Genomic DNA, 22,116 nt, shown 5'->3' with positions numbered 1-22,116 from the left:
GGTTAGCATTATAGTTAGTGATATAGGTTAGTGTTAGGGTTATAGTTTAGGGTTTGGGTAGGAGTTATAGTTTAGGGTTAGGATTAGAGAGATTAGGGTTAGGCTTAGAATTTAGGGTTAGGGTTAGAGGTTAAGGTTAGGGATAAGTTTAGAGCTTAGTGTTAGGGTTAGATGCTAGGGCTAGGGTTATAGTTTAGGGATAGTGTTAGAGATTAGGATTAAAGTTTAGGGTTAGAGCATAGGGTTAAATGTTAGGACTAGAGCTTAGGGTTAGAGTTTAGAGTCAGAGTTATATGTTAGAGTTAGGGTTAAATGTTAGGACTAGAGTTTAGGGTTAAAGATCAGGGTTAGATCTTAGAATTAGAGGTTAGCGTTTAGGGTTAGGTTTATGGTTAGGCTTAGAAATTAGATTTAGGGTTAGAGTTTAGGCCTAGTGTTAGTGTTATAGCTTAGGGTTAAAGGACAGGGTTACGTTTAGAGCTTAGTGTTAGGGTTAGGGTTAAAGGTTAAGTCTAGGGATATAGCTTAGGGTTTGGGTTAGGGTTAGAGCTTTTGGTTAGAGTTAGGAGTAGAGCTCAGGTTTAGGGTTAGGGTTAGAGGTTAAAGTTAGTCTTAGTGTTAGAATTTAGGGTTAGAGGTAAGGATTGAGATTAAAGTTGGTGTTTAGGGTTTGGGTTAGGGTTAGAACTTAGATTCTGGGTTAGAGGTTTGCATTACGGTTAGTGCTATAAGTTAGGGTTAGAATTCAGGGTAGGGTTTAAGGTTAGGGTTGGGGGTTATAGATTAGGATTAGGGTTAGCATTAGTGTTAGAGCTTAGGTTTAGTGTTAGGGTTATAATTTAGGTTTAGAGGTTAGGGTTAGGATTAGGGCTAGGGTTAATTTTGAGCTTAGGGTTAGAGGTTAGCTTTAGGGTTAGGGTAAGAGGTTAGAGTCAGGTTAAAGGTTAACTTTACAGTTAGGGTTATAGTTTAGGGTTAGTGTTAGCATTAGGGTTAGGGTTAGAGTTTAGGGTGATGGTTAGAGTTTAGGGTTAGGGTAAGAGGTTAGGGTTAGGGTTGGAGATTAGCTTTACGATTAGGGCTATAGTTTAGTGTTAGGGGTTAGGGTTAGAGTTTAGGATTATGGTTAGAGTATAGGGTTAGGGTTAGGGTTAAGGTTGCGGTAACTTAAACTGTTTGTAGTCTTTGTGGCATTTCTCAAAGACCAGTCTGTATGTTGTCGCTGTCCCACCACCTGTGTATGGGCGTCCCAGAGAGCCCAGGGTCCCGGCAGCCTGGCCCGTGTGCCCTCCTCTCCAAGAGAAGGGAGAGTGCTATTGGAAAAAGTGGAAACTTTTGTTTTTCTTCTCAATTTTTTTTTAAGGCACCATTATTTATTTATATTTTATTGAATTTTTTACAGAGAGAAAGGGAGATAGAGAGCCAGAAACGTCGATGAGAGAGAAACATCGACCAGCCGCCTTCTGCACATCCCCCACTGGGGATGTGACCACAGCCAACGTACATGCCCTTGAGTGGAATCAAACCCGGGACCTTTCAGTCCGCAGACCGATGCTCTACCACTGAGCCAAACCGATTTCGGCTCTTCTCAATTTAACACAAACTAGCAACGCAACAAATTCAACAGGTGACAGTTCACAGCTCCTGCCCAGTGTGATGAGGTGGTTACACCCACCTTGAGGCTGCATCCTGGGCGTCTTTGTGGGTTCCCTGAGGGATGTTTAGGTTTCTCCCCGTCTTTCCTGACCGTGAACCACTCGGTGACATCTGTGCCAGGTGTGAGGTCTGAGGATGAAGGTGAGCTGCCGGGCCCAGCCCTTCCTGCCAGCCATGGGCAGTAACCTCTCGGTTTTTACAAGTGATCCACGCACAGTACCCCCTACCCCCACGCCTGGGTTCCGGCTCCTTCCAGCTGGTGGTCTCACCTCTGGGAGCCCATGCTCACCCATCCGAGTTCTCTCCTGTGGCCGCTGAGGGCAGGGGCTGGCATCCGGGAAGGCACAGTGCTCTCTGGGCGCCTGGACCAGAGCCCCCCGCAGGCTCCCCAAGAACCCAGCAGGTGGTGGGACCTCCTCCTGAGATGGTACCTCATCTCCTCAGCACGGACACCACCTCAGGCACCTTCTCTTTTGGACCTGGAGGTCCCTTAAGACGAGGGTGAGCTGGCCCTGCCCTGACTCAGGTCCTCCCACCATCACAGCACCGCCCCTCCCTAGCACGGCCCCATGGACCTCCCCGCCGCTCCCCGCCGGGGCCCGTGGCCCTCCCCGCCGGGGCCCATGGCCCTCCCCGCCGCAGCCCTCCCCGCTGCAGCCCTCCCCGCCGGGGCCCGTGGCCCTCCCCGCCGGGGCCCGTGGCCCTCCCCGCCGGGGCCCGTGGCCCTCCCCGCCGGGGCCCATGGCCCTCCCCGCCGGGGCCGTGGCCCTCCCCGCCGCTCCCCGCCTCGGCCCTCCCCGCCGGGGCCCGTGGCCCTCCCCGCTGTGGCCCTCCCCACCGGGGCCCGTGGCCCTCCCCGCCGCTCCCCGCCGGGGCCCATGGCCCTCCCCGCTGCAGCCCTCCCCGCAGGGGCCCGCGGCCCTCCCCGCCGGGGCCAGGGAGCACCCCTCCCTGGTCGCCTGAGTCCGTCGTCACACGTTTCACAAAACAGGGGCTTCAAAAATTAGCTTTTATTTGTTTCTGAGGAACACGCACACAAGCGAGAGGACAGGAAGGACAGGGCAGCCGAGGCTCCAGACCCAGCACTGACTGTCGACACAATCACGCGCGGCCAGACCGGCTGCAGGGACGCGACGCCATAAACACAACAGGATCGACTGACACACGGGTGGTGCCGAAGGCGGAGGTGCTGGGTGGGCCGGCTCAGCCTGTCTGTACCACTGAGGTGGGCGTGCGGGGATGGGGGCACCTGCTGGCATGCGTGCAAACCGGCAAGCCCTGGGGACACACCATCTGCCACGGCGGCCGGGAGACCCGGCCCCACCAGACGCCCAGGGAGCAGGCTCAGCCTCACAGCCGGCGGGCTCCCACCCTGCACCCGGGTGGAGGGTGTCCGGCCCACGGCCAGGCCGAACCTGCCCCATGCTCACCCTCAGGACCGAGACCAGGGAAGAGCCACCCTCTGTCCCAACCAGACTTAAGGCGAGAATTTCCTGACATTTGCTTCAGTTTGTTTTCTTTTAAGTTAAAATTACCTGAGTAAAAAATTTCATAAATTTAAAAAGCCTAAAACACACCATCTCTGCAGGCGAGCGCCCGGCTCCTGTTTGGCCCCCTTGCTCCCCTGGGGCGACGCCCCCGGAGCCGACGCAGAGCTGTGGGTGCCCGGCCTCCCGGCCGGGGCAGAGCCTGCGGCTGCTCCTGCCACTGGCGCCGGCGAAGGCACGTGAGGGGGCTGGCAGCCGGGCCCCACGCCCGCCGCTGGCTCAGGGAGCAGGATGCAGCTCACGCCCACCCTGGCCCGACGCCCACAAGCCGTGACCCGTCCGGGGAGCGGGGAAGCCTCCGCAGAGTTAATGATCCTTCACTGGGTGGGTGGGGGCAGGCAGGCGGCCCTCAGCTGCGGTGGCTCCTTGGTCCTTCCTAGGGCTCCGGCCGGGCCGAGGACACCCGCTGCAGGCAGTACTGGGCGGCGGGCAGCGACAGGACCAGGCTGGCGGTGCGGCGCCCCATCCAGTACAGGCCGTAGCCCAGCAGGCCCAGGAAGGTGGCCTTCACGGCCAGCCGGGACACTCTGCCGGAGATGGACGGCGGCGGCACGCTGGGGAGGGAGGGCGGGCTGGGCCTGGCTCCGGTGTGCGCCCCGCCCGGCCCCTCCCCCTCCCCCCCCACAGCCCTCGGCGCAGGGCGGCGGCAGCACTCACGTCATGATCTCCTGGATGTTGAGGTCCGTGGTCCAGTTCTTCTCGATGCCGGGGACGTGGCCCATGCCCACGACGCCCACCACCACGGAGGGCACGCACTGGCGGGGCTCGGCGTCGGAGGCGCGGGGCAGCTCGAGGCGCCGGGCGGCCTGCCGCAGCATGTATGTCAGGTACACGTCGCGCTCCGAGACGATGGTGCGGTGCAGGTCGGGGAACTCGCCGATCATCTCCGCCATCATCTGCTCCAGCAGGTCCTTCTGCTTGCACCGCTCCACGTCGTCCTTGCTGGGGGGAGAGGGCGGTGCCAGCCCGGGGTGGGGGTGGGGGTGGGGGGCAGCCGGAGGCGGGGCTGGGAGCTGAGGCTCGGCCGCAGGACGAGGCCCTGCGCACGTGGGGTAGGCCGACCCCGGTCATTCTGGGGTCGCCCCGGGCTACTGGCCACCACCGGGCCGGGCTGGCAGGAGGCGAGGCCTACCTGATGGGGTCTGACAGGAAGCACAGGCCCCAGGCCAGCTTGACCTTCTGCCAGAAGGAGAGGGCAGCGATGGCTCTCTTGAAGGTGACGGGGATGGGCCGGTCTCCCAGGTGGAACTTGCAGAAGGGCACCTTGCTGGCCTGGGCAGAGGGAGGTTAGTGGGGGAGCCCAGGCCCCGGGGCCGCCCCGAGCCCTCCCCCGAGCCAGGCCCACCTCCTTGAAGGCTTCCCGGAACTCGCCGCCGGGCGCCATGCCCAGCTGCTCCGTGATGTGGGCCGACACCTTCAGGAGCAGCATCTGCATCAGCCCCGACATGACCCCGTTCTGCGGAGAGGTCGCCGGCCTGAGCCAGGCCCTGGTGGGCCCCGCGGTCAGCAGGCCGCCCAGGGCTGCAGGTGGACGGTCTGCTGGCCCTGCCCTGGACGCCCCTTCAGCCCAGCCCAGGACTCCACTGCCACGGCCGGCGCAGTGCCGAGGGCAGGACGACACTGAGGACCCCCCCACCTGCTCCGAGTCCCCACCGCCTCCTCCTGTCGGACACTCGGTGAGGGAGAGGGCGCAGGGGCCTGGACAGGAGAGCCGGACAGGCTGGCTCCCGGCGTGGAACAGAGGCGGGGTCTACCTTGGGTCCCGTGACCAGGGGCCGGGCTCAGGGGCGGGCAGAGCAGGGGTGACCAGGGGTGACCGTCCCGAGCTCAGGGGCGGGACCAGGGGCCCGGGCTCAGGGGCGGGCGGGGCAGGGGCCCGGGCTCAGGGGCGGGTGGGACCAGGGGCCCGGGCTCAGGGGCGGGCGGGACCAGGGGCCCGGGCTCAGGGGCGGGCGGGGCAGGGGCCCGGGCTCAGGGGCGGGACCAGGGCCGGGCTCACGGGCGGGCAGGGCAGGGGTGACCAGGGGTGACCGTCCCGAGCTCAGGGGTGGGACCAGGGGCCCGGGCTCAGGGGCGGGCAGGGCAGGGGCCCGGGCTCAGGGGCGGGACCAGGGCCGGGCCCAGGGGCGGGCAGGGCAGGGGCCCGGGCTCAGGGGCGGGACCAGGGCCGGGCTCAGGGGCGGGCAGGGCAGGGGTGACCGTCCCGGGCCGGCGGGCGGGGCTGAGGCGCGGCCCGCTGACGCACCTGCCGCACGGCCTGCTGCAGCTTCTCCAGGCTGAGCTCCTTGGCCTCGCGCAGCAGCGTGCGCTCGTCCATCTTGAGCATGGACACGCGGTACTGGCACAGCTCCACCACCACCACGTCCGGCTGCACCGCGCGGATGGTCTGCGGGGCTGGCGTCACTGACTGTCCCCAGCAGCCCGCCCCTCTTCCCGCCCTCACCCCCACCCCTCCCGCCCTCACCCCCGCCCCCTCACCGCCCTGCCCCCTCACCGCCCTGCCCCTCTTCCCGCCCCCCCCTGCCCTCACCCCTCCGCCCTCACCCCCCGCCCCCTCACCCCCCTGCCCCCTCTTCCCGCCCCCCCTGCCCTCACTCCTCCGCCCTCACCCCGCCCCCTCACCCCCCTGCCCCCTCTTCCCGCCCCCCCCCCGCCCTCACCCCCGCCCCCTCACCCGCCCTGCCCCCTCTTCCCGCCCCCCCTGCCCTCACCCCTCCGCCCTCACCCCCCGCCCCCTCACCCCCCTGCCCTCTTCCTGCCTCACCCCCCGCCCTCTCAGCCCCCTCCCCCTCACACCCCGCCCCCTCACCCCCACCCCCCGCGCCCCCCCACCCCCCTGCCCCCTCTTTCCGCCCCTCACCCCTCCGCCCTCACCCCCCCCCCGGCGCCCCCCCCCTCCCCCCGCTCATCATCCCCCTGTCCCCTCTTCCCGCCCCCCCCTGCCCTCACCCCTCCGCCCTCACCCCCCGCCACCTCACCCCCCTGCCCTCTTCCTGCCTCATCCCCCGCCCTCACCCCCGCCCCCCGCCCCCTCACCCCCGCCCGGGGCGGTCACCTTCACCACGTCCCTCTTGCTGTCATCGCTGAAGTGGGCTGTGCCCACCACGTACACACGGCTCCCGTCCTCGGCCACCAGCTCGGTCACCGTGCGCGGCAGCCGGGGCCGCTCCCGCCGCCGCTTCAGCTTCATCTCCAGCAGCAGGTGGAAGGCGTCCGCGTCGGCTGCAAGGACACAGGAGCCGCTCAGTGCTGAGGCCCGGAGACGGGGGCACGTCCCAGGGAGAGGTCACAGGTGCGCAGCCCCGTTCCCGCTCTTCAGTGAGGGGTGCCCTCGCCCCCGTGGGGGTGCCCACACCCTCTGTGGAGAGGTGCCCTCGCCCCCGTGGGGGTGCCCACACCCTCTGTGGAGAGGTGCCCTCGCCCCCGTGGGGGGTGCCCTCGCCCCCGTGGGGGGTGCCCTCGCCCCCGTGGGGGGTGCCCTCGCCCCCGTGGGGGGTGCCCTCGCCCCCGTGGGGGGTGCCCTCGCCCCCGTGGGGAGGTGCCCTCGCCCCCGTGGGGGGTGCCCATGCCCCCGTGGGGGGTGCCCTCGCCCCCGTGGGGAGCACAGGGAGGCTCTGACATGCAGCTCCCCACCCACAGCCGCTCCCCACGCTGAGCCCCGCCCCCGGCAGAGGGCCCGTCCACAAACCAGGGCGCGGCCCCCCCTTGCCGGCCAGCACCGCGTGGTCTCGGGAGCAGGAACACAGGTTCTGGGGTTCCCCGGGAGGCACCCTGGGCGCCACCTCTGCAGCTGCCGAGGTCTCCGCGGAGTCCGCATTGGTCTGCAGAGGGAAGGGGTGTGTCTGAGTTGGGGACCCCCTGCCTGGGGCTGCCTGAGCCGCAGACATCCTCGCGCCCAGACAGGCACCCCGTTCAGGCACCCGGGGCTGGGAGCACCCGCAGGACCGGGAGCTCTGCGTGGCCATTGCCCCCCTGGGAACAGCTCCCCCAGCCGCTGGCCGCGCCCTGGCCGCGCCCCCGCCCCCCGCGGGCCTCACCTCCTGAGCCGGCCGCTCCTCCTCCTCCTCCATGGCTGCAGGGGGCTCTGCACCGACCAGGGAGCCTGAGGAGACAGGGCCATCCTCACCGGAGCCCAGGCCGTGCAGGGGGCTCGGTGGGGGGGGGGGGGGGGGAAAGGGAGGAGGGCTCCGTCAGGGCACGGGGTCTGGTCGGTCGTCATGAACGGCCCTGGGTGGGACCAGCATCACCAGCCACCAGGGTCCCAGCCGGACGCAGAGGGTGGAGACTCCGCCATGAGCAGCAGCCAGCCTGCGCCCAGGGCTGCCGCCTCACCTCCCGCTGCCCGGACTGGCGGCCGCACAGGCTCAGGAAGGGAGAACGAACGCTGGCCAGACCCACGAGGCTGCAGACACCAGACTGACTGGGCTGCCGAGGAAGGGATGGCTGCTTGGCTACAGCTGCGGCTGGAGGCGTGGGGTTTCCCAGCCTGTCGGCCAGGGCCAGACAGGCCAACGCTCCCTATTTTATTAAAAATATATTGTATTTTACTAACTTTTCACAGAGAGGAAGGGAGGAGGAGAGTTAGAAACATCGATCAGCTGCCTCTTGCACACCCTCCACTGAGGATGTGCCCACAACCAAGGTACATGCCCTTGACCGGAATCGAACCTGGGACCCTTCAGTCCGAAGGCCAAGGCTCTATCTACTGAGCCACACCAGGTAGGGCTAGTTATTTTTTTAAGTTTTAAAATTTATTTATTGATTTCAGAGAGAGGGAGAGAAATATCAACCTGCTCCCCGCTTGCTGATCGTTCACTGGCCGAGGCTGTGAGCGCCCGGCCAAGGACCGGACCTGCCACCTTGGCGAGCGAGGATGACACTCAGGTTCAGCTCAGAACTCTATGGCAAACAGGAAACAGCCAGGCCGGCGTGGCCCAGTGGCTGAGGTCGACCTGTGAACCAGGAGACCACAGTTCGATTCCCAGTCAGAGCACAGGCCCGGGCTGCCTGCTGTAAGGAGGAGCCCACCACTGACTGATGTTTCTCTCTCTCCCTCTTCCTTCCTCTCTGAAATAAATAAAAATATATAAAAAATGTTTTTAAAAAAGGAAAAGCAGAGAGTAGAATAAGCATGATACCGTGTCAGCTCTGTCCCTGCCTCAGTGCTGACCGGCCACACAGGGCCTGAGCTCCTCTCCTCCCCTGCAGGGAGGCGCTGTCCGGGCAGGGTGCTCCGTCCAGGGTGCTCAGAGGGGCCTGGGCTGGCGGGAAGGGGCGGCCGGTCCCGAGGACGAGAAGGCCAGGAAGAGGAACGACGGGCCGGGCGGCCAGTGGGAGGGGGCAGTCAGAGCGGGACAGGAAGGGACCCGGCGGGCCGAGTCTGGCCCGGCCTCCCCGGGGTGTCCCTGCCAGAAGCAGCGCAGCAGCACGGGCACCTGGCCACGGCCACGGCTCACCTGGGCCTCGCCCCTCCCAGCTCCTCCTCCAGCTTCCCAGGCACAACTGGCCTGACACAGCTCTGCCCGAAGAGGCACCGCCCCCACAGAAACAGGAAGCTGGGCCTTGGGGCGAGGAGGGAGGCGGTCAGACCCCGGAGGGAGGCAGCCTGTTCTCCCTTCCCAGCAGCACGAGGACTGAAACAGCTCGGGGAACCACTGTGCTCAGCCATCCAACGGGGCCCACGGCGCCTCCACCCCCCAGCCTTCGGGGGCCACAGGGCCGGCCGGCCTCTGTCCTCAGCTTCCTCGCCCTCAGCCTGGCCAGACCACCCTCTGACGCCAGGAGGAAGCCAGTGCCGGAGGGGGCCAGGCAGGAGGGAGGCGGCAGCAGGACCCGGGTCCCCTTTCCCGGAGCCCATCCCAGCCCAAGGCACCCTCTGGCCTCATCGCACGCAGCACCACCTCCTACGCTGGGTTCCCGCCCCTCGGCAGGGCCTTGGCGATGCCCACGCAGGCCGGAGGTGACGGGTCATTAGCCCCCCTCCCCCCCCCCCCGTCCCCCCGCTCCCTGATCAGCACCTTCCAATCTACGGCTGGACCCCGGAGGGGCACAGGGCCGAGCCCCATGGACCGCCGGGCCCAGCCTCCTCCCTGCACCCACGTTGCTGCGGGGAGGGAAGGGGGGCGGGGGGGAGGGGCACCTGTGTCCCACCAGTTCCCTGGGGCTGCAGGCTGCAGGGACAGCAGACACTGCTGACCCCTCCCACACCAGGCTCCAGAGCCAGCCCCTGCCAGCAGGAGCCTCTGCCTGACCCGTCCTCGCCCCCCTGTCCATCGAGCACAGCCCGGGCAGGTGCTGGGCACAGCTGTCAGAGGGAGCTGCGGAGCAGGGCCGCCCGGCCAGTCTGTCCGGCCAACAGGTGGGCTTGTTTGCCACCTGCCAGCAGCTGTGCTCCGGGCGACGGGCACCGGTCGGCCAGCTCTCAGCAGCCTCAGTGCCCTGTGGCTGGCTGGACGCGTGTACCAGCATGGACTCCTCCCTCCGGCCGCCCAGTCCTCCCAGCAGGGCCTCTCCAGGCTACCAAACACACGCCACACACACGCCACACACACACACACGCCCCTCGGCCCATGACTCGGCCCCTCCGGCTTCCCGCTGCTGGGAAGAAGCGAACACGGAAGCTCGGCCTGTCCCTGCCACACGGGATCACAGCACTGCCCGGGGACAGCAGACAGACCCACATTGTGGGAGATCCCGTCTTGCCAAGTACGCTGTGGGAGGGGCTGGCTCAGAAGGCAGGGAGAGCCTGGCCTGTGGGGCTCACTCAGGGTTCGAGTCCCAGTCAGGGCACATGGCCTGGAGGCAGGTTCCATCCCCAGTGTGGGGAGTTCAGGAGGCAGTTGATCCATGATTCTCATCACTGATGTTTCTCTCTCTCCCCCACTCCCTCTCTGACATCTATCATCTATCTCTCTATCTATCTATCATCTATCTATCTATCTATCTATCTATCTATCTATCTATCCTATCTACCTATCTATCTATCTATCTATCTATCTATTGGGAAGAATCCCCTGTGTGGTAGGGACCCACCGTGGTGTGCAGACCAGGGACACAATCAGAGCAGCAGGTGACGTGTCCTATGTGTGCGTGGGGGTTATCCGGTTGCAGGGCAGAACCTGAGGCTGTCAGACAGTTCACGGTGTGAGGACAGGCCATTGGCTGTCCCCTCCCCAGGTTCACGTGGCTGAAGCCCTAGCCCCAACGTGACGGTGTCAGGAGGCGGGGCCCCTGGGAGGTGGTCAGGCTCAGATGGGGGGGGGGTGGTGGGTGGTGGATGAGGGCCCCGAGAAGAGGCCCAGAAGCTGGCCCCCTGCAGCCGGGAGGAGGGTCTCCCCGCGCCCCCAGCAGCCGGCCCCTCGATCGTGGGCCTCCAAGCGGGAGACAGGTGGCCTGAGCGCCGGCCGCCCCTTCCCTCTAAGGACTGCGACCCGCGGCCTCCCTGCCAGCTGCTTCCGGGCGGTGCGGCCGGCGCCCGGGCTGGCAGGACCGGCTCGGAGGGGTGGACGCGGGTCGCGGTGATGACACGCCGGCCCAGTCCGGGCCTCCGTGGCTCCCGGTCCAGCCCCGGCCGCCCTCCCGGAAGCCCCGGTGCTGCTGCCGCACCGACCACCTCGCGGCCCCGGCCCGCCGCCCGCCCGGGCCTGTCCGGCCGACCTGCCGCAGCCGCAGCCGCGGCCTCGGACACGGCCCCGCGGCCGCCGGACCCGGAGCCGGGCCCCGTCACATGGGGGGGGGGGCAGCCGCAGGGGCAGGAGGGCCCGGCCGGAGCGGGGAGCCGGGGGCCCCCGGGGGCGGGCAGCCGGGCCCCTGCACCCGCCCGGCCCCCGAGGCCGCGGGACGCCCCGCGGGGGTCCCACCAAGACGCGAACTTCGCGGCACGTGAGTTACACCGACAGGCGGCTGCCCGGACGCGCGGGGCCGGGCTGTCAGCGGCCCCTCGGGCTCCCCCGCCATATGGCAGCCCCGCTCCGCCCGCGCCAGGCCGCCGCCGAGGCGCGGGACCCGGGGACCCCGTCCCCGCCGCCCGGGCCCCGCCCCGCCCCGCCCCGGCCGCGCCGCCGGGCCCGAGACCCCCGCCGCCGGCCCGCGCGACGTACCCGGGCGCGCGGCGCTCCTCAGCCGGCCTCCATGCGGCTCGCAGCCCCACCGGACGGGGCGGGGCGGGCCGGGGCCGCGGGGCGGGGCGGCCGGACAGGCCGGAGGCCGGGCCCGGAGCGCGCGGCATGCCGGGAAGCACAGTTCCTCACGCCGCCAGCTCGCCTCCTCGGCGCACAGGAGGACTACATTTCCCAGGGAGCCGCGCGCGGGCGCCCGCGGACTACAACTCCCAGAAGGCCGCGTGCGGGAAAGCGTCGCTCCGCCTCGGAGACTCGGGTCTTGGGACACCGTCGGCGGTGAGGCGAGTTCGAGTCCCTGGCCCGCCGACCGGGCGGGAAGGCCTTGCGAAGCCCTTAAATTCTCTTTGATGGCAGCTCCCAGTCTGTCAAATGCGAATGCTGTTCGTACAGCGTCCACAGGATGGCTTTGCGTCCAATGGTAACGACGAAAGGGGCGACCCAGAGAGTGGAGAACTCTGGCTGGGGACCCGGTCTCCTGGCGCGCGGCCAGGCTGGAGCCCTGCGCCCGCTGCCAGCGGAGGGGCCCTACCTCCCTCGGACCCCAGGGCACGAGGGGCGGTGCCCAGCGGCTTCGGGGCGCAGGGTGGGTGTGGGACGCCCAGTCCTCCCGGCCTCCCCGCCCACTGCCCAGAGGCAGCCTCTCCCTTCCCCTCCACTCCCTTGTCGGCCTCGCCCCTCTCGGGAGAGACGTCCCGCTGCGGGCCGGGCGCTGCAGTTGGTGGGTGTGGTGAGGGCTTCCTACGGGCGCCCCCCGCACCCCAGCTCCCCGGAAACTCCTGCTCCCACCACTGAGTGTGCCGGTGCCCTGGGCCCTCCTCCCCGGCTCCTGGCCCAGGGCTGCCTGCTCTCCTGGCCGGGCATTGCCGGCGCAGCCCTGGGTCCGGCTCTCACCGGCTCTGAGTGCGGCCCCGGCCCCTGGGCCCCTCCACCGGGAGGACGGTGCTGACAGGCCCTGTGCCGTGGCCCACTCGGCCGGGGCGGAGCGCGCTGAGAGGCAGCCCACGTGGGGCTGGCGTGGCGGGCGGAGGCCTGGCTGAGGGGGGCTGCCGCGTCTCCCCAGCCTCCGCACCCTGTGGGGGGGGGACGGTCCCCACCGGCCCCTGCAGTGAGGTGCCGCCTCTGCGGGCAGTGACTCAGCAAATGTCCCTGCACACCAAGGGCCCGGCGTTGACCCCGAGGGACAGAACTTGGCCCAGGGGGCAGATGGGGGCAGCCTGACCCATGCAGAGCCCCCGGGAGGGGTCCCCAGCCCCGCCTGGATCCGTGGGCGCCCCGTGAGCCACTGGCCGTGCTCAGGTGGCACACCCGCGGCGGGACTCGGGGCGTCTCCACTGAGTGGAGTCACCCCGGGGGGCAGGGTCAGCAGGCGGCCGCCAGCGGACAAGCTGGGCTCCACACGTGCAGGTGTGGGGTGGTGAGGGCCACGGGAGGCGGGGCAGGGGCCCGTGGCCATGTGGACACCGAGGCCTGCATGACCTGTGCTCCCTGGCGGGTCCCCAAGACCCCCCTCGTCTCCATGGAGCGAGGTGCCAGTGTGGGACCCGGAGGGGAGGGGTGCGCCTGGAGCCGCGGCTCCCCGTGCCTGCAGGGCGGGCGGCCTGCTTCAGTCCTGTGGGCACACGGACCCCTCCCATGGACGAGTGCAGGTGCCGCGTACCCCCCACCGGCCCTCATCTCCCGGGGCCAGAACCCCGACAGCCAGGGCAGCCCTGTGCCCCGAGCCCCGACACTTCACATTGCAGTCCTCACTGCTCCCCGTCTGTTCCTCCCGATGAGACCACAGGGCGGACCCTGCGCCCGCCTCGCCCGCCCGGTGCTGCCCCGCCTCCTGGAGGCCGGGAGCCAAACAGTCCTCTCAGCGGCCCCTGCCCCGGCCCCGCCTCACACCTGAACCACAGCAAACCCACTGCAGACCCTGGTGGGCTGCAGCCTGCCCACGACCGGCAACCGGCTCCTGGCCGCTGGGTGGGTGCAGGGGCTCCAGGCCGGGCGGGCGGTCAGGTCTGCCCGCGCGGGGCCCCCGCCATTCCGGGCCTTCGCCTGCCTGCTCTGCCTGCAGGTCTCCGGCCCACTGCCGGCCACCTGCCTGCACGAGGGCCACGTGCCGTGTGGCTCTACCCAGGGCCCCTTTATCCCCGCCCGAATCCTAGGCCTGGTGATGGGAGACCCTGCCCTGGACCCTCTCAAGGCCACGGCCTGGATGCCTCCGCCGGGAGCCTTCCTGGTCCGGCCCGCAGCCCCTGCTCCGCGGAGCGTACCCAGCAGCCCCTGCTCCGCGGAGCGTACCCAGCAGCCCCTGCTCCGCAGAGTGTACCCAGCAGCCCCTGCTCCGCAGAGTGTACCCAGCAGCCCCTGCTCCGCGGAGCGTACCCAGCAGCCCCTGCTCCGCGGAGCGTACCCAGCAGCCCCTGCTCCTCAGAGTGTACCCAGCAGCCCGCCCCCCTGCTCCGCAGAGTGTACCCAGCAGCCCCTGCTCCGCGGAGTGTACCCAGCAGCCCGCCCCTCTGCTCCGCGGAGCGTACCCAGCAGCCCCTGCTCCTCAGTGTACCCAGCAGCCCGCCCCCCTGCTCCGCAGAGTGTACCCAGCAGCCCCCCCTGCTCTGCGGAACGTACCCAGCAGCCCCTGCTCCGCAGAGTGTACCCAGCAGCCCCTGCTCCGCGGAGTGTACCCAGCAGCCCCCCCTGCTCTGCGGAACGTACCCAGCAGCCCCTGCTCCTCAGAGTGTACCCAGCAGCCCCTGCTCCGCGGAGTGTACCCAGCAGCCCCTGCTCTGCGGAGTGTACCCAGCAGCCCCCCCCTGCTCCGCAGAGTGTACCCAGCAGCCCCTGCTCCTCGGAGTGTACCCAGCAGCCCGCCCCCCTGCTCCGCAGAGTGTACCCAGCAGCCCCCCCTGCTCTGCGGAACGTACCCAGCAGCCCCTGCTCCGCAGAGTGTACCCAACAGCCCCTGCTCCGCAGAGTGTACCCAACAGCCCCTGCTCCGCAGAGTGTACCCAGCAGCCCCTGCTCCGCAGAGTGTACCCAGCAGCCCCTGCTCCGCGGAGTGTATCTAGCAGCCCCCCCTGCTCCGCAGAGTGTACCCAGCAGCCCCTGCTCCTCAGAGTGTACCCAGCAGCCCGCCCCCCTGCTCCGCAGAGTGTACCCAGCAGCCCCTGCTCCGCGGAGTGTACCCAGCAGCCCCCCCTGCTCCGCGGAGAGTACCCAGCAGCCCCTGCTCCGCGGAGAGTACCCAGCAGCCCCTGCTCCGTGGAGTGTACCCGGCAGCCCCATCCTCTGGGCCCCTGTCTTGTCTCAGTGGAGCCTGAGCGCCCGGAGGGCTCACCTGGTCTCTTGGCGCCTGCAGCCAGTTAGCAAGAGGCCCTGGCGTGACCACCAGGAGCGTCGGCCTCGCTTGGGTCGGCCGCACCCCAGGGCTGACCGGGAAGGCAGGGGCGCCCCCGGGGCCTGTAAGGATGGGTCAGGGGTCGGCATGCAGTCGGACACAGGAGGCCTGGCCAGAGCACAGGCCCGCAGCGCGGACCACGCGGACGCGGACGTATCAGAATAGTCTTTATTGATATGCTCGGTGCTACCTGTTCATACTGTCACGTTGTTGCCGTGGCTGAGGTAATAGGGACAGACGGCCGCGCTGGCCCGGGCTCCGCGGGACGCGGCGTGGGCCGGGGCCAGGGGCTGCGTCCGGGGGGACTGGTTATTGCGTTGGACTCCTTTCCTCGCTCCCGCGCCGGCCCGCGCCTGGCCTCACCGTGACGCTAGCCTGGGCCCGAGCCCACACTGGCTCACACGCCGGTGCCCACTCACGCATGCTTTGCACACTCACCCGTGTCCACCTGCACACAGGCGCCCCCCCATCTGGCCACACACACGCCCACACACACACCCTTTGTTTTAAACGCACCCTAAGTCTCCTGACGAGAGAGACACTTGCGGGTTACAGTAACCACAGTGACGTACAGGCAGTCGGGGTACAGGGAGAAAGTGCATGTTGACCTTTGACCCGAGGGTGTCAGGCCCCTGCCAGGGCCAGCCAGGAGCACAGTGTGGCTCAGCGGCTGTGCATCCCAGGCCTGAGGTGCCATGCCCCAGCTTCCTGTGCACCTTGGACCCACACGTCCCCACAGACCATCTCCTCTGGCCAGCATCCTGGGCCCAGACAAAACGAACTACTAAGAAAATAAACTCTTCGTCTCACAGCGAGCGCCTGATGCAGGGGCGGGTGCTCACGGCCTGCCCCTGGCCCAGCCAGCACCCCAACAATGCCACAGAGGGGAGGCGGGTGCTGGGCCCCTAGGCATGCGGGTGGGAGGCTGGGGCGGCAGTGCGGGGCGGTGGTGTACCCTGGCCATGCAGAGGGTCCCGGGGGCCCTGGCAGCCATGCGCCCTCAGAACTCCACGGTACTCACTACGGTCCTCGGCTCATCGAAGGTGGCGATGAGGATCTGCTGGGGCGGGGGGATGGCGATGAGGCTCCCCATGTCTGGGGGTGCCCGGGGCCCCCCGTCTTCCTCCTCCCGGGCCTCGTACAGCGTGCTGATGTGCAGCAGCGGGTGGGTGGCGTTGCGGCTCAGGATGGCGATGGGGTCAGGCTTGCCCAGGCCGGCGGGGGACAGAGGGACCGTGGTGGGGGCCGCGGGGGGCGAGCGGACGCGGAAGGGGCGGCCGGAGGGGAGCGCAGCTCGGGCCGGCTCTGCCGGGTACAGGATGTCCTCCTCAGGGAGCGGAGCGTCTGGAACTGAGGACACAGATCGTCACCCCAGGCCCTCCCCCCTGCCCCCCGGAGCCGGCTGGGGCTCCGGGAGGGGCTGATCTCTCCCTCAGCCTCTGAGCCTGCGGGGTCCAGCCAGACCCTCTGCTTTTATTTTAATTTTTTATTTTACTGGTTATGGTATCACATAATTGTCCTCATCCTCCCAATCCCATCCCAAACCCCTCCCTACATATGCCCTAACCCCCCCCCTGTTTTTAAAAATATGTTTTAATTAATATTTTAGGGGGAACGATAGGTAGAAACGTCATTGATCAGCTGCCACCTGCAGGGCCCACACTGGGGATGGAGCCCACAGCCTGGGCCTGGGCCTGGGCCTGGCTGGGGATCAAACTGGGGCCTTTGGGTCAATGCTCAGCCGCTGAGCCACCCGGTGGGGGTGGGGACAAGGGGGCAGGCCCTCAGCAGCACAGGCCTCCCAGCACCTTCTCCAGGGCCCCAGCACCCTCCCTGCCCTGCCCTCCAGCGCCTGGCCCACAGGGCTCCAGGTGCTGCCAGAACTCGCCCTGCAGAGCCACCTGTGTCCACCCAGCTCCCCCTCCCCCTCCCCCCTCCCCACCGCAGGCCGCCCCCAGCCTTTCCCAGGTGCCTGCCGCCTACCTTGGGCGGGGGCCGCCGCCAGGCCCAGCCCGCACTCCTCCGCCTGGGACAGGAAGCCCCCTTCCTGGCTGCGGGAGGCGGGCAGGGCGGCGGGCGAGGCCTCCTCGGGCTTGGCCTTCTTGGCGCCCAGGATGTAGGGGTGCACGTCCAGGGAGAAGTGGCGGGCCTGCTTCTTGTCGGGGCCGGGGGCCGGGCAGGGGGCCGGGCCGGGGGGCGGGCCCGCGTCGCCGCCGCCGCCCTTGTAGTGGAGCGCGGCGCGCGCCCCCGCGTCCAGCAGCGGCGCGATGAGCGTGTCGGTGGCCGTCTTGCGGCGCACGGGCTTGGGCTTGTCGGCCTTGCTGTTCTCCACGCGCATGATGGCCAGCGGCTCCTTGAAGGGCTGCGGCAGCGGGTTGCTGGAGGGGATCCACTTCATCTTCTTGCGCGGCCGCTTGACCACGGGCGGCTCGGCGGCGCCGTCGGGCTGCGCGGGGTCGGCGCTCGGGTCCACGGTCTGCGCGGCCGCGTCGCGCACGGCGGGCGAGGAGTCGTGGTTGGACTGCGCCAGCGCGGCCAGCAGCTGCCGCACCACGTTGTCGTACATGAGGTCGCTCTCGTTGGTGATGAAGTCCAGGCGGTTGAGCGACTTGATGTGGTCGCGGTTCTCGTTGCAGAACATGGCGAGGATGTTGATGTCACAGAACTGCGAGCTGTGCCACTGGCGGCGCGTCTTGATGCCCACCTTGTGCAGCTTGTCGAAGATGAAGTTGCTCTTGCGGAAGATGAAGAGGTGGATGAGGTTGACGAGGATGATGAGGTTCATGGCGCACAGCAGCACGATGTCCACGCCCGCCACGATGCGCTGCAGCTGCACGGACGGCAGCTTGCAGCTCACGCGCACGGCCGGGCCCGCGCCGCCCGCCGGGCCCCCGTCCGGCGCCGCGCCCAGCGCGCACGTGAACTCGTTCTGCTTCTGGGTGGCGTAGTAGGTGCACAGGTAGGAGATGGGCGCCACGCTGAGCAGCAGGATGAGCAGGTGGCGCGCCAGGTAGAGCTTGGCCAGGAAGTTGCTGCGGCCGCGCCGCTCCAGGTACTTCTCGAACAGGTTCTGCTCGGGGCTCTTGTCCTTCTCGGCGTTCTCGATGATCTCGCGCTTCTCGCGCTCCGTGATGCCCGGGCCCTTGGACTGGATCTGCTTCTCGATCTTGGGCGCGCGGCCCTCGGCGGCGCGGTGGTAGCAGTTGTCGATCTCCTGCAGCAGGAAGTTGAGCTCGGAGGTGAGGCGGGTGGAGGCCAGGAACTCCCAGCCCAGCGCGGGCACGTACATGATGGCCGCGAAGGCCAGCAGCGAGTAGGGCAGCAGCTTGTGCTCGAACAGCGACGGCCACAGGCTGGCGTCCACGCCGGGCAGCGCGTCCCGCAGCTCCGTCCAGCAGTAGCCGCGGGCGTACAGCGCCTGGTCGCGGGTGAAGTTGTGGGGGGTGTAGCAGTAAATGGGCTCCTCTGGGGGGAGAGGAGAGGGCGCTGGGGCGCCGGCCCCTCCCTGGCCAGCCCGCCCCCACGCCCCCCGGGGGCGGGGTCACACCAGGCACCGCCCCAGCAGCAGGCTGCCCCCGGTTAGGCCAGGCCGCGCCCACGGCACCTGGGACCCGGGACCAGCCCGCAGGGCCAGGCCCTCCTCCCAGGCCACCAGGTCTGTGAACGGGGAAAGCAGGCCCCAGAGGAGCGGGGCAGGCCATGCCCCCCGCCAGCCCCCCCCCCCCAGGACAGTGGCCCTGGGTTCCCCTGGAGACCCCGTGGCTGAGTGGCCAGGCCACAGGCAGCAGCATCCTTACCACGGAGAGCCGCTGGGGGGCGGCCTTGGGGAGGAGCGAGCTGCGCGTGCGCCTGCGCACGGGTCCCCCCCACTCCCCGGAGTGCCCCTCGCCGGACCCGCCCAGCCGCCCGGGCCTGGCTCATGCCCCTCCTCTCAGCCTCTCCCCCGGCCCTCCCAGACCCCACCCCGGAGGCCTCGGTGGGGTGCAGCCGGCTGCCCGGAGCCTGGGACAGGCCACTGCGGTGTGCTGGGTGGGGCGATGGGCCCGGGGGACCCGGCAGGAGCTCAGGCAGAGATGGCGTAAGGGCCGGCCAGCGGCCCAGCGTCCACCTAGGAGCCAGGAGGTCACGTTCCATTCCCGGTCGGGCACAGGCCCAGGTTGCGGGCTCGATCCCCAGCAGGGGGCTTGCAGGAGGCAGCTGATCCGTGATTCTCCTCATGGATGTTTCTGTCTCTCTCCCCCTCTCCCTTCCTCGCTGAAATCAATAAAAAATTGTGAAGAAAGAAGGTGTAAGGAGAAGCCTCCAGAGGCGCTGGCACCTCCGCTCCAGCCCCCGACACATTTCGGGTTTCTGGGCTGCAGACGTGAGCGTCCGTCCGTTCGCACTATCTCCAGCCACGAGTCTGCCTGCGGGTGTGGGCTGGCCTCCCCCAGGGGCCTGGACAAACTGCCCCAGGGCGCTGGGCCCCCCGGGAGGGGGGGCCTCACTGCTCAGGCCCAGCCTGGAGAGGGGGAGGGTGCAGCTGCCGGTCCTTGGGGTGTGTGTGAGAGGTGTGTGTGAGTGTGAGATGTGTGTGAGTGTGTGTGTGTGAGAGAGTGTGTGTGAGTGTGTGTGTGTGTGTGAGAGAGTGTGTGTGAGAGTGTGTGTGCGTGTGCGTTTGTGTGTGTGTGTTAGTGTGTGTGTGAGTGTGTGTGTGAGAGTGTGTGTGTGTGTGAGAGAGTATGTTTTGTGTGTGAGTGTGTGTGTGAGAGATGTGTGTGTGAGTGTGTGTGTGTGTGAGAGTGAGTGTGTGTGTGAGAGTGTGTTTGGGTGTGTGTGAGATGTGTGTGTGTGTGTTTGTGTGTGTGAATGTGTGTGTGAGAGAGTGTGTGTGTGTATGTGTGTGAGTGTGTGTGTGTGAGCGTGTTTGTGTGTGAGAGAGATGTGTGTGTGAGTAGTGTGTGTGTAGTGTGTGAGTGTGTGTGTGTTTGTGTGTGTGAGTGTGTGTGTGAGATGTGTGTGTGAGTGTGTATGTGTGTGAGTGTGTGTGTCGTATGAGTGTGTGTGTTTGTGAGTGTGTGTGTGTGTGTGTGTGTGAGATGTGTGTGTGAGTGTGTGTCGTATGAGTGTGTGTGTCGTATGAGTGTGTGTGAGAGTGTGCGTTTGTGAGTGTGTGTGTGTGTGTGTGTGTGAGAGTGTGTGTGTGTGAGAGAGAGTGTGTTTGTGTGTGTGTGTGTGAGCGTGTTTGTGTGTGAGAGAGATGTGTGTGTGAGTAGTGTGTGTGTAGTGTGTGAGTGTGTGTGTGTGTTTGTGTGTGTGTGAGATGTGTGTGTGAGTGTGTGTGTATGTGTGTGAGTGTGTGTGTCGTATGAGTGTGTGTGTTTGTGAGTGTGTGTGTGAGTGTGTGTGTGTGTGTGTGAGATGTGTGTGTGTGTTTGTGAGTGTGTGTGAGTGTGTGTGTGTGAGAGAGAGTGTGTGTGTGTGTGTGAGAGAGATGTGTGTGCCCTTTCTGAAAAGGGACAAGCGGCCTGGGGGACACTCTGCCGTGGGCGGAGAGGCGCCTGGGCTACGCTGGAACCCCGTTGTTTGCTGTTTCAGGAGATGCTGGTCCTCTGCCCTGGGCCCACGTGTGTCCAAGGACCCGGGTAACCCTTGAACTCAGTCTCTCCCCTGTGGTGGCCACACACCCGCCTGACCCCTCCGCCCACTGAGAGTGGATGCAGTGGGTCACTCACAGAGCCCTGACCAGGAGTGATGGGTCTTTTGCCGTCCACCACCTTCGAGCCGGGGCCGAGGCCTGGCGTCTGGCAGCTCCCTGTCGGCCCTCCACCCTGCAGCAGGCCCAGGTGGTGGCTGCACGGCGGGCCTGCCTGGACCAGGAGCTCAGGAGGACCCCGCCTGGCGGAGCTGGACTCAGTCCCCAGCCTCCCCTCTGAGGGCATCCTCCTGGGAACCTCCCCCGAAAGGCAGTCCCGCCTCAGTCCCGCTGTCTGAGCCGGGCCTTGTTCGGGAACAGGGTTTCTGCAGACGCAGTCCGTCCAGACGAGGCCACGCTGGAGGGGATCCCAACCCAGGAGCTGGTGTCTCCAGGAGACGGGAAGTTGGACACAGGCAGGCAGAGGGGAGGCCAGAGGGGAGGCAGAGGACGCCAGGCCACATACCCCCGCCCCCAGTTGGAGGGAAGCAGGGGCCCCTCCCCAGAGCCTCTGGGGCCCCCGCCCTGCCTGCACCTTGGTTTTGGACCCCAGATGAGAGCGAGTCAAGTCCTGCGGTTTGAGCGCCACGTGAGTGCTGATTTGTCCAGCAGCCTGGGAACCGAATCCCCGGCCCACCCGAGTGACGCCCGTGGGTGGCAGCACCCACACCCGACTCGGCCAGCCCAGCAGCCGTGGCCTGGTCCTGGGTGCCCCCGGCTGGGATGGGGTAGGCATCGTGGACACTGGGTGTCCCCTGCGCGGTGAGGCCTCTGGGACTGGTGCCGAGTGCAAGGACGGTGCAATGTCACGGGGCGGGCGGGCGGGCGGGGGGGGGGAACGACACACGACTCTGCACTTCCTCCTCCTGGGGAACCCCAAGCCTCTGCCACGGACAGGCCCCCCCTCAGACATGGCACTGGGCCGGAACCCTTGCCAGCCAGACCCTGGGTGCCCACCTCGGGGAGGCCTCACCCTGTGGCTGAGCAGGACTGGCCTGCTTCTCCCGGGACCCTCCCCGCCATCAGGCCCGGCTCTGCCCTCCTCCGTCCCCTGTAGGCCTCGGGGGCTCACTGGCCACTCCTCCTCCCCTCAGACCCTGCCCCCTCCCTCCTGAGCTCCCCACCACGCCAGCCCCTCTCCCATCTGTGCCCGATGGACCACGAGGTCTGAGTGAGCGGGCGGGAGGTGACACCGTGCAGGAGCAGAGGGTCGGAGCAGCGGGACACGAGCGAGCGTGGGCGATGGGAGGGGCTGCTGGAGGCCCTGGGCGTGCCCCCGCCCCGCCCGCCCCGCCCCGCGCCCCCAGGCCTCACCTGCGAAGTTCTTGGTGAAGACCAGGGTGACCAGCAGGATGGGCACCAGCACGGTGCCGATGGTGACCACGCGGTCGAACGGCAGCTCCAGCTTCAGCTGCAGCAGCAGCGCGGCCAGCGCGCCCGCCTTGTCGTCCTGCGCGCCCGGCAGGATGAGCTCGCGCAGCTTCTCGCCCGCCAGCAGCGCCGTCGCCATGTCCGCGGGCTGCTCCAGGAGGTGGTGCATGGGGGGCGCGGGCGGGCGCGGGCGCCGGGCTCGGGGGGCGCCGGGCTCGGGGGGCGCCGGGCTCAGGGGGCGCCGGGGGTTCGGGGGGCGCGCGGGGCGGGGCGGGCGCCGGGGGTCGCCGGGGGCCGCCGGGGGCGCGCGGGGCGGACACCGGGGACTCGGGGGGGCGCCGGGGGCTCGGGGGGCGCCGGGGTGGG

The 22,116-nt window shown here is 67.5% G+C and overlaps 2 protein-coding genes across 5 annotated transcripts; both read right to left on the bottom strand.

The window, feature by feature from the left end:
• Positions 1-2,651: 2,651 nt before the first annotated feature.
• On the bottom strand, positions 2,652-11,445 carry TRABD (TraB domain containing). Of its 3 annotated transcripts, none has more exons than XM_036430088.2 (9): positions 11,303-11,445; positions 7,241-7,304; positions 6,892-7,024; positions 6,259-6,425; positions 5,449-5,589; positions 4,549-4,659; positions 4,336-4,475; positions 3,861-4,145; positions 2,652-3,757 (listed from the first exon to the last, which is right to left on the bottom strand). In XM_036430088.2, the coding sequence occupies exons 1-9, from the start codon at positions 11,428-11,430 to the stop codon at positions 3,580-3,582; spliced, it is 1,347 nt and encodes a 448-aa protein (XP_036285981.2). In that variant the 5' UTR covers positions 11,431-11,445; the 3' UTR covers positions 2,652-3,579. The 3 variants fall into 3 exon arrangements, with proteins under 3 accessions (XP_036285981.2, XP_036285982.2, XP_036285983.2); XM_036430089.2 differs by having other exon boundaries at positions 6,907-7,024; XM_036430090.2 differs by having other exon boundaries at positions 6,946-7,024.
• A 3,414-nt stretch (positions 11,446-14,859) lies between these two features.
• PANX2 (pannexin 2) lies at positions 14,860-21,984 on the bottom strand. 2 transcript variants are annotated; one of them, XM_045578721.1, is made up of 4 exons: positions 21,694-21,982; positions 16,922-18,170; positions 16,689-16,876; positions 14,860-16,049 (listed from the first exon to the last, which is right to left on the bottom strand). In XM_045578721.1, exons 1-4 carry the CDS (start codon positions 21,917-21,919, stop codon positions 15,706-15,708), a joined length of 2,007 nt encoding a protein of 668 aa, XP_045434677.1. In that variant the 5' UTR covers positions 21,920-21,982; the 3' UTR covers positions 14,860-15,705. The 2 variants fall into 2 exon arrangements, with proteins under 2 accessions (XP_045434677.1, XP_036285978.1); XM_036430085.2 differs by having other exon boundaries at positions 16,689-18,170; positions 21,694-21,984.
• Between the last annotated feature and the right edge of the window lie 132 nt (positions 21,985-22,116).

Source organism: Pipistrellus kuhlii, unplaced genomic scaffold (genome assembly GCF_014108245.1).
Source record: "Pipistrellus kuhlii isolate mPipKuh1 unplaced genomic scaffold, mPipKuh1.p scaffold_m20_p_101, whole genome shotgun sequence".
In the NCBI taxonomy this organism is placed as follows: Eukaryota; Metazoa; Chordata; class Mammalia; order Chiroptera; family Vespertilionidae; genus Pipistrellus; species Pipistrellus kuhlii.
The sequence above is the reverse complement of the archived record's forward strand: the minus strand, read 5'-3'. Positions and strand labels throughout refer to the sequence as shown.

What these genes read in the sequence shown, in the direction of transcription:
- PANX2 (XM_036430085.2), bottom strand. Translation starts at nt 21,919, where the DNA reads ATGCACCACCTCCTGGAGCAGCCCGCGGACATGGCGACGGCGCTGCTG. An exon ending in CTTCACCAAGAACTTCGCAG is followed by an intron (nt 18,171 to 21,693) that starts GTGAGGCCTGGG and finishes CTCTCCCCCCAG; the next exon opens with AGGAGCCCATTTACTGCTAC. An exon ending in GGCGGCGGCCCCCGCCCAAG is followed by an intron (nt 16,050 to 16,688) that starts GTAGGCGGCAGG and finishes CCTCAGTTCCAG; the next exon opens with ACGCTCCGCTCCCTGAGGAG.
- TRABD (XM_036430088.2), bottom strand. Translation starts at nt 11,430, where the DNA reads ATGCCGCGCGCTCCGGGCCCGGCCTCCGGCCTGTCCGGCCGCCCCGCC. An exon ending in AGGAGCGGCCGGCTCAGGAG is followed by an intron (nt 7,025 to 7,240) that starts GTGAGGCCCGCG and finishes TTCCCTCTGCAG; the next exon opens with ACCAATGCGGACTCCGCGGA. An exon ending in AACATCCAGGAGATCATGAC is followed by an intron (nt 3,758 to 3,860) that starts GTGAGTGCTGCC and finishes CTCCCTCCCCAG; the next exon opens with CGTGCCGCCGCCGTCCATCT.